The sequence below is a fragment of the Sporobolomyces salmoneus genome, assembly GCF_050403485.1.
Source record: "Sporobolomyces salmoneus JCM6883 DNA, S_salmoneus_JCM6883_v1_ctg129, whole genome shotgun sequence".
NCBI lineage: Eukaryota > Fungi > Basidiomycota > Microbotryomycetes > Sporidiobolales > Sporidiobolaceae > Sporobolomyces > Sporobolomyces salmoneus.
This window is the reverse complement of record NW_027481034.1, coordinates 424-9,809: the sequence shown is the minus strand read 5'-3', so window position 1 is coordinate 9,809 and position 9,386 is coordinate 424. Positions and strand designations below refer to the sequence as shown.

The window sequence follows — 9,386 nt, the reverse complement described above, 5'->3', positions numbered from 1 at the left end:
GACTGACTCGTCTTTCTTTCCCCCGTTTTTAGCTTTACTTCAACTCTCTACTTGTTTCTCGTGAGTCTTTCACTCGCTATCACTCGCTCAGGTAGCACAGTGTACTGACTACACTCTACGGCGACGACAGTCAACGCTCGCGCTGATCTCGAACGCTACCTCTCTGGATCCGCTCGCTACCAAAACGATCGAACTCGTCCTCTCCCCGCCTAGACTCGCTTCGCACCCTCATCTCGATTAGGGGAATTGCTTAGAGTGTCTTTCAGACTAAGCTCGCCGGAGTGGCGTCTCGTCATCCTCTGAGCCCGATCGCTCACTCCCGCTTTCTCCATCAAACGTTCCCTCTCTCGTCAACCCGCTTTCGTATCTCCCTCGAGCCAGATCGCCCCTACTAGAACGTTCCCTCTCATCTGCCTCTACTTCTGCCCAAATCTCCCTCGATACTTCCTCGAGCTTTCGCAGGTTCTCGAGGTTGATTGGGAATGAGTATCCATCTCCGGCTCTAAGAAGCGATTTGAACGGGGTCAGATCAGTCTCGTCTGAAGCAGAAAGCTTCACTCACGGTTCTCCCCATGGCACCATCCATTCCCACCATCTGCCCGTAGTTGGCCTTCCACCGATTCCTCCTTCGTTCCCCCTCTCCCCTCTCTCGGTCGTCCACCGCCTCGCTTTCTCATCCCCACCCCTCGTAAAGATCTCCTTAAGGTTTCCTCTCCAACCTATATCATAGATATTGTATCGCCGTTTCGCCCTGTTCAACCTCAGCTTCTGTTTCGGGTTCAACCTCGAATGTAACTGTTGAATCACTTGAGCTCGAGACGGAATCGACGGAGCTTTCGGGCCTCCTCGTGGATCATTTCGACGCTGTGAGTGAGGTTGGGGAGCGATCATGTCGACGAGGTGAGGAGGAGGTAGAGTCGTTTGGAAAGTTGTTGGTGATTCCATTGCTTCAATCGTTGTTCTACACCGCCGCAAGCCTGTCAACATCCGTACAACAGCATAGCTCGTTGCAAAGGACGTACCGATTGTTCGCTGCGAGGTATAGATGATACAATCCGAATAAACCCGTCGCCGAGCCAAATATAATTCCGAACAAAGCCGCGAGAGCCCACGAGATTGGCGCCATTTCGAACCCAGAAGGTTCGTTTGATGTATAGTTGACGAGGGAATAGAAGCAGACGCAAGCGATGTAAATTCCTAAGGCTCCGGTGTAAAGCAGGAACAAGAGGAAGAATTTATAGTTGGCGTAGCCCTGTGAGGGAGAGCGAGAATGTGATGAGTACACCGGCAGCATCGTGAGAAGTACAAGCAGGAGAGAGAGAGAGCTCACGGCGCATCCACCACCAAGCCACGGACAATGATGATCCATCTTGAGGACGCATCGTTGACAAGTCGAGCAATGATGAGCTCGATCGGGCTTGAGGATGTTGCACTAGAGCGAAGCGAGGCGTCAGCGAATGGGCTCAATGAGATAAAGAGGTCTAGCGAAACTCACTTTTCGACAAAACCGTTTCGTACCATCACTCTTGACCTGCATGGTCCCCGTAGCACCACCCGGTTCCTTCCCGGCGCGCGATCCCTCCAGTAACCTATGTTGCTCCGTTTCTTCTTCGTCCTCCATCTCCTCAACATCTTGCGAAACTCTCCCTCCTCCTCCTCGGATCCCTTCTTCTTCGTCCCGCGCTGTCTGCTCGAACTGATCGTGTTCGTCCAGCTTGACGAAGTTCCCATCGCTTCTGTAGTAGCACATCCATAGACTTCCTCCACAACCGTACAGCAGCCAGAAATACGAGATCCAAACTCCGATTGCTTTCAGTTTCTCCCCTTTACTCCGGAAGAGGTAGTCCTGTTCTCGCGTCGGAATTTCGAGATCAGCTCGATCGCGACTAGAGAAGAGGGAGATACGCACGAATGACAGGGAATAAGCGACTGCGTAAAAAGAGAACAACAGTAAAGCGTAGATGAAGCCCAGCGGGACTGCAGACAGTGTTCTATAGCATAGCGATCGAGTCTTCCGTCGTTTGTGCTGCTGCGAAGTCGAAGAGAGGAGGGAGAACGATGATGAATGATCAATCGGAGGAAGAGGCGACGATTGTCTCGTCGAGGAGGTCGGGGGAGACGGTGGAAAGGTCAGCAAAGGAGCTGCGGGAGCTGGAGCTCGGCGGGGAGGGAGCATTCGAAGGAGAGCAGGAGAGTCAGAGAGCGAGGGAGGGGGTGTTGAGGGACGGGGGGGCGTGAGAGCTGGTCACAAGGTGCTGTATCGTAGCGGTAGTTGTCCAGGTCAGATCACTAGGCCGTGTTCATCGTTGTTTGAGTCGAGGCGAGTGGGAGAAGGGAAGAATCAGAGCGCAAAGTTGGGAACCTCGGGCAAGGTCCGCTCAGTGGTGCGACGTATGCTTCGGCTCTGAAGAGACCAGGACGTTCTCGTGGATTCGACGTTGAGGTGCGACAGAGTGACCTCGAATACAGACTTGAAACAAGAGACGAAGTTGGAGGAATCTCGCTTTCGCAATATTCTCCTCCTCACTCATTCTGAGCCAGGACAAGACGCAAGACGAATACCGAAGATGAAACATGTCCGAATACATACAACAAGAAAATAACCTGAAACCGTCGTGCATGCGTCTAGAAACTGAACCCGAAATCCTCGTCTCGATTCTCGTGAACCGACTGCCCTTGCTTCCCGTCGACTAGCTCCCGCATCTGTACGTCCTCGCGAGTACTTCCGTCTACTTCTTTCCGTTCTCCTCTCTTTCCTTCTTCTCTTGTTCCCCGATCGGTCTCATGATGGTCAATTTTCCTTTCGAAAGAGCGGCAGCGGCGATTCCCTTTTCGATGTTGGAAGCATGCGAAGAGGTATTTTTCTGCGACGAGAACGTAGACGGATCAGCTCGCTCTCCTTCACAATTCCAGCAGTGCGCACGGAGAGGCAGAGAGGGTGTGAGGAGGAAACTTACTCGATGAACAATCTCCTTCTGTACCAGGACAGCCTTCTTGGGCGGGATGTTACGGGCTACAGGACGAATATGGGCATCGTCAGATCTCGTACAGATAGCTGTGTAGAGCTGTCGGAGAGAGACTCGCCTCCTTTTTTAGGATCTTTCGGTTGTTGCTTCTTCTGGGTTGAGGACTTTGTCTTTCCGCCTGTAGGGGGCTTCAACTTGGATCCTTGAGGCATACTGGAGATCGCAGAGTAAAGGTGGAGATGGAGGAGAAGAAGAGAGGATTCTCGAATTCCATCTTGATCTAAAATCTACCACTTCGCCAACCGCTACGATGAGGGATGTACGAGTCTGTTTGGTAGGCGATGAAGGCGTGGGTAAATCTACAATCATATCATCGTTGATCAAGTCAGTCCTCCTCCTGCCCTTTCTTCCCCTTCTCTCTCCACAAGTTCCCGACTCACTCCTCTGAACGTACAGGGAGTCCTTTGTGAGGTTAGCACCGAGGACAGTACTGCCAGAAGTCACGATCCCGCCGAGCGTTACACCGGGGCACGATGTTACGACTTTGATCATTGATACTTCTCGCAAGTCCCTCGGCATCCACCCTTTCTCGCTGACACCTCAAGCTGACATACTTTGACACACTCGACATATTCAGCGAGACCCCAAGACCGGAACCATCTCGTGAACGAGATCCGTAAAGCTCACGTCGTCGCAATCGTCTGCAAGTTTTCGATTTCCCTTTCTTCCTCAATTCTCGGCCGTCGTCGGCGCTCGTCACCTGCTGACCTCGCTCTCGGACTCTATAGACGCAATCGACAATCCAACCACCTTTGACCGAGTTCCGACCTACTGGCTACCGACGATCAGAAGTCTAGGAGTCAATGTTCCCGTAATTCTCATCGGGAACAAAATCGATCTCAGAGATGGAGTCGTGACGAATCAAGCTCTCGAAGAAGGTCAGTCGACACGTATAGGTCCCTCTGAGCGTCCTCCTCGATGCTGACGAATCTGAGGTGAACAGAGATCGTACCGATAATGCAAGAATACAAAGAAGTCGAGGTCAGCCTCCCCTCATCTCTCGCTGCCTGCCGAGTCTCATTGCTGACAAGCCCCACGCTACGCCTATACAGACCTGCGTCGAGTGTTCAGCATTGCTTCCCCTCAACATTTCCGAAGTCTTCTTCTTCGCCCAAAACGCCGTCCTCCATCCTACTGCACCTCTTTACGACACTCGTTCCCACACTCTCAAACCTTCCTGCATCTCTGCTCTCTCTCGGATCTTTCGCCTGATCGACACCGACAAAGACGGTCTACTGTCGCCTGAAGAACTGAACGATTTCCAAACTCTCGTTTTCGACGCCCCTCTACAAAGTCGAGAACTGGAAGGAGTGAGAGAAGTCGTCGAATCAATGACGAACGGGAGTGGTATCGAAGGGACTGGACCTCGTGCGGGAATCAACGAGGAAGGTTGGTTGGCTTTGCATACGTTCTTCGTGCAAAAGGGGAGACTGGAAACCACGTGGAAAGCCTTGAGATGCTTTGGGTACGGAGAAGATCTGATGCTGAGGGAAGAGTTCCTGCATCCGAGGTACGTACTCGAGAACTTCCGCGCAATCGAGTCGTATTGACCTGATTTTGCGTTTTACAGATTCGACATTCCTTCAGATTGTACTTGCGAACTCTCCCCGAAAGGGTATCAATTCTTCACCGATATCTTCGAATCTTACGACCAAGACCGAGATGGTGCATTGTCCCCGACAGAATTGGCAAACTTGTTCGAAACGAGTCCTGGCAACCCTTGGCAAGGAAACGAGGAGAATACGGTCACAACGAGTAAAGGCGAAGTGACTTTGCAAGGCTGGTTAGCGCAATGGTCGTATGTTTCTCTCATTGAAATCCCTTTCACGTTGACGTAGCTGATCATCTTTCGCTTTGAAAGAATGACCACTCTATTGAATCCAACTCTCACACTTTCATACCTCGCTTACCTCGGATATCCTCATTCGTCCCTTTCGCTCTCTTCTACTACAGCCACCGTCACACCTCCTCTCGCCTCTGCCTCCTCGTCCTCTTCTTCTTTCCCTTTCTCGTCCTCTCAATCCTCTTCCGCATTTTCGAAACTCCTGCCAACAACCTCCGCACTACAGATCACGAAGCCTCGTCGACCATCAAGACGGAAACCGAACGTTAGGGTTGAGAGAAATTGTTTCTTGGCGTACGTGCTCGGAGCGAGCGGGAGTGGGAAAACTAGTTTGCTGAGAGCTTTTATCGGGAAAGGGTTCAATGAGGAAGAAGGCGAAGGTGAACGCGGAAGAGTCAATGTCGGTAAAAGTAATGGCAAGAACACAAACGCGACGGGAGATAGCTTGAGAGGAAAGGGAAAGAGTGTCGTGAATTGCGTCGAGGAAGGAGGAGGTGAACGATATCTCGTTGTGAGTGTTTCTCCTCGTTTTGTAAGTTTACACTCGGTACTGACGAAGCTCGTTCTCATTCCAGCTGCAAGAGTTTGGATCCACGTATGAATCTGAGGTTCTGCGGAATAAGAAGAAATTAGAACTCGCGGACGTTTTGATCTTCGTTTACGATTCGAGCGACACGAACAGTTTCAGCTACATATCGAATCTACGAGTGAGTCTTTCAATCTTTCTCCAGGTCGTACAGTACTAAATCTTTGCGCGGAAACAGCAACAATACAAACTCGACGATATTCCGTCTCTTTTCGTCGCGACAAAATCAGATCTCGATTTAGCTCAACAAGTCCGTCTTTTCACGGCCTCTTCATTTTCATGCTTTCCTCACTGACGTTCTCGTTCTCCTTGCTGACAGCGACACGAAGTTCAACCAGATACATATTGTCGAAAACTGCAAATTCGCGTACCAGTTTCAGTTTCCGTCAAACGAGGAGAGCTAGCAGATCTGTTCCATACAATCGTACGAATCGCTATCCAACCGTGCGTCTCGTTCTTTTCGTTTCGTTCCTCCTTCGTCTCCCAATGAAGCTGAACCCCTGATTCGACTGATTCGCAGAATGTCATCGATTCCTTACGCCCCTTCCCGAGCCTCTTCTACGATACTCGGGCTCTCGTCGTCGAACACAGTCGGTCTCGTTTTGACGACAGGAGCGACTTTCGGCGCTCTCGCAGTCGGGATAATGTGGTGGATGAGAAGCAACGCGGCGGCTTCTCTCGTTGGACCTGGGTCAAATGCAGCACTGATAGGAAGTGGTGGATCTGGAGGCTCGAGAGGAGGAGGAGGAGGGCTGTTGAACTGGTTCAGTCGATGGAAATAAACCCCATTGGGTCTGTGTATCTCTGAGTTGGTCTCGAGAGGTCAAGCAGACAAGGTGTTTCGGACATTGCTTCGCACGGCAGCGACGAGCTGCGTCCCTCCTAGGGGATATTGCCCTTGAAGAGCGAGTCATGCCTCGGAGAAGCAAGTCGAAACGGAATCTCGGTTCTTTGCATCTTTCTCGCACGTGCATTGGCGTGTTTGAGTGCCTGAATATCATCTCGAGACACGTGGCTAGAACAACGAAGACGAAAACTCCGGAATCGGAAAGTTGAGAGAACAAAACTGACTTCGAGTCCTTTTGTCGGAAGTCTTTCCTTCACGACAGCTCACCAAGAAAGGATGTGTAGTTCTGTTGCCGACTTTTACCTCAACTCGACTGAGGAGCTAGACCTCGAGCTGTTTCCTTCTCTCCCTCTACCTTTATCCCGCCATCTTGTTAATCTCCTTCCATTCGACCCGCCAATTTGCACATTGCAGTGCCTCGCCAGCCGATTCTCTGATCAGTGAAAGCGCTTCCCCAGCCGCAGTCCCTTTGTCGTCTCTCTCTGGGTCATCTCGTTTTGAACCAAAGTTCGACACACAATCTCTTTACTCGCAAACAACCCTCACCTCCTGCACTTGGAACTACATCAGAGACACCAGAACACGAGTAAAGGGATAAACAAAGGAAAACAAACCGCGACTCCTGGTAAGTCAAACATTCTTGTCCTGCCTCGACTCGCCCTCGAAACGTCCCCTTCCCTCCCTTTCCTTCTTTGTGAGCGATTCTGACCTTTTGCGACCTACCAACGACGACGACTGCGATGGAACAGATTGAAGAGGAAACAGAACCAGCTCTCGCTGAAGAAACAGTCGAAACAGACCTTTTCGCGTGAGTGTCCCCTCTTCTAGCTCATTTGGTCAGGCAATCACGCTGAACTTTACCAAACGACTCGCAATAGACTCAAACCGAAACCAAAGATGAGCGACGAATCCTTCGCAGCCATCGACGCCATGCTCAACCAAGAAGTTCACCTCGTTTCGACTTTAACCGAAGAAAACGCTCGACTTCGCGCCCTCATCGAGCAGCGTGACCCGATCCCGACCGCAACCCCTCCTGCTCCCTCCCTCGACTCGCTCGATGCCGCTGCTCTCCTCGCCGAACTCCGGGCGACGAAGCTTCGACAGGACGAAATGGCACGAGAGATGGAAGAGCTCAGACAATCTCAAACGGTTGTCGCTACCGCGGCCAAGGAGGATCAGTCGAGCGAGGTCGCCTTGCTACGCGCATCTCTCGCCGATCTCGCCGAACAGCTCGGAATCGAAAAGCAAAGGGTTAGCGAAATTGAGGCGAAACGCAAGGAGGAGGAGGACAAGGTCGCAATTTTGAGATCCAAGGTCGAGGATTCGAGAAAGGCCTTGATGCGACTACAAGGTGAATCAACGAAACGAGCCTCGATGGATGCCTCAAACAGTGGATTCTCGTTCCCAACCCGACGATCGTCTCTCCTTGACGGCAGCAGCACTCGTCGTCGTTCTTCCCTCGGTCTCGCCTCGATCTCCGGTTCTCCTTCCCTCGAAGAACCATCTGTCGTCGGACTCGGACTTGGCGTCGAATCTCCCGCCTCCTCGTCTTCTTCCCTTCTCGGTCCGAAACCCTCGAGTTCGTCCTCCGCCACTCCTTTCGCCCGCTTCGCTCATCGTCGAGGTTCCGCCAGTATCTCTCACATGCCAGAGGAAGAGGATCGTACCGCTCGACTACGAGATCTTCGCCTAGGAGCTGTTTCGACCAAAATCAGCAGCCGACGAAACTCTTCGATCTCCGGAGTGCCCGATTTCCTCGCTCCTGACGAGTTCAGCCTCGGCGGATCTAACCGTCGTATGAGCAACACATCGAAGCGAAACCGGAATTCGATTTGCGAAGAGGAGGAGGAGGATCGCGAAGACGTAGAGTCTGGACCTCCTTCGGCAGGACTTCGCCTTCGAGGTCGACGAGAATCCGCCGCTGTCTTCGAACAGTTCAGCCGACGATCGTCTTCGAGTGAAACCGCATTACAAGGTTCTACGGATTCGAACGTCGCATACACTAGCAGTACGGTCGAAGATCTCAAACTACAACTCGAGGGTCTTCGCATCCAATTGGCCGAATCGGAAGAGGGACGACGCGCGAGCGAGCTATGTCTTCAAGCGTTGAAGGAGTTCATCTCGAAATCAGATTCCACCGCTGCGCCAGAAAACGTCTCCCTTCCACCGCTCCCTTCCGATCCGACGATGGACGCTCCCGATCACTCGGTTGGCACCTCTCGATCCTCCGCTCTCCCTCGCTGGTCTATCCCTCGACTCTCGATCGGTTCGCGACGAGAATCTTCTCAATCGTCTGGGTCGCCCCCTGGACAACGTCGTACTTCCGCTTCCTCCACTCTCTCGACTTCAACTCTTGCTCAACACGACAGGGCGACACCCTCGATGCCCTCGTTTGGTGGATTCTCCTTCTCCGCCCTCGTCAGTCGATCCACCTCAACTCCCGTCTCGGGCGACACCTCTCCGACCGCCCCTTCTGCTTCTTTCTTCCCCTCGTCGCCGCAAGAGACTTTCCCCGTCGAACCATCTCCTCTACTCCCTTCGGACCCAGAACACGACGACGCCATGTCGACCGCACCTTCGCTCGTTTCTGACCTCTCTTCCGGCGCCTCCGTCTCCCCTTCATCTTCTCGAGCCTCGTCACCTAGTCCTCGCACCAGTGACGTAGGACTACCGATCGCCGAAATGAGTGAGGACGAACTCGTCACCCGGGCCGCTCAACTCGAGATCGACATCGAGAAACCCGCTCCTCACCTCATCGTCGAGGCCTCGAACCTACCTCAAGCTCTTTAAGATCAACTTGCTTATACTATACCCCTTTTGTATCGATCTGAACCTCTAGCACCCTGTTGATCCGTTCAGTTCGAGTCGTCCTTATACCGTTTGTTTCGTCTTTTCCTGCTTTGTACGGCCCCATTTTTCGTCCTCTTCCTTAATTACTCTCTGTGAAAGATAGATGTCGTGATCTCTTTCCGAGCTGTTTCCCTTCGAGCGAGCGTGGTCGCTCGCACGACGCTCTGCGGAAACTCCGCTATGCTTAGACCTTTCGAAATGAGCGACCGCGGCCTCAGAGCGCAGACCCTCAGT

At 52.4% G+C, this 9,386-nt stretch overlaps 3 protein-coding genes across 3 annotated transcripts; 2 read left to right on the top strand and 1 right to left on the bottom strand.

The window, feature by feature from the left end:
* Positions 1–267: 267 nt before the first annotated feature.
* JCM6883_005443 (DHHC family palmitoyltransferase) lies at positions 268–2,176 on the bottom strand (the record flags this gene model as incomplete). The annotated part of the gene is made up of 6 exons (XM_076635656.1): positions 268–502; positions 563–961; positions 1,023–1,252; positions 1,331–1,432; positions 1,496–1,846; positions 1,910–2,176. 6 exons carry the CDS (start codon positions 2,174–2,176, stop codon positions 268–270), a joined length of 1,584 nt encoding a protein of 527 aa, XP_076484363.1.
* Positions 2,177–3,276: 1,100 nt separating this feature from the next.
* GEM1 (ERMES complex Ca(2+)-binding regulatory GTPase GEM1) lies at positions 3,277–6,237 on the top strand (the record flags this gene model as incomplete). Its single annotated transcript, XM_076635655.1, has 12 exons — positions 3,277–3,350; positions 3,423–3,529; positions 3,604–3,669; positions 3,755–3,904; positions 3,970–4,007; positions 4,079–4,536; positions 4,597–4,824; positions 4,888–5,380; positions 5,445–5,576; positions 5,634–5,705; positions 5,775–5,899; positions 5,976–6,237. 12 exons carry the CDS (start codon positions 3,277–3,279, stop codon positions 6,235–6,237), a joined length of 2,205 nt encoding a protein of 734 aa, XP_076484362.1.
* A 962-nt stretch (positions 6,238–7,199) lies between these two features.
* JCM6883_005441 (uncharacterized protein) lies at positions 7,200–9,092 on the top strand (the record flags this gene model as incomplete). The annotated part of the gene is made up of 1 exon (XM_076635654.1): positions 7,200–9,092. One exon carries the CDS (start codon positions 7,200–7,202, stop codon positions 9,090–9,092), a length of 1,893 nt encoding a protein of 630 aa, XP_076484361.1.
* Between the last annotated feature and the right edge of the window lie 294 nt (positions 9,093–9,386).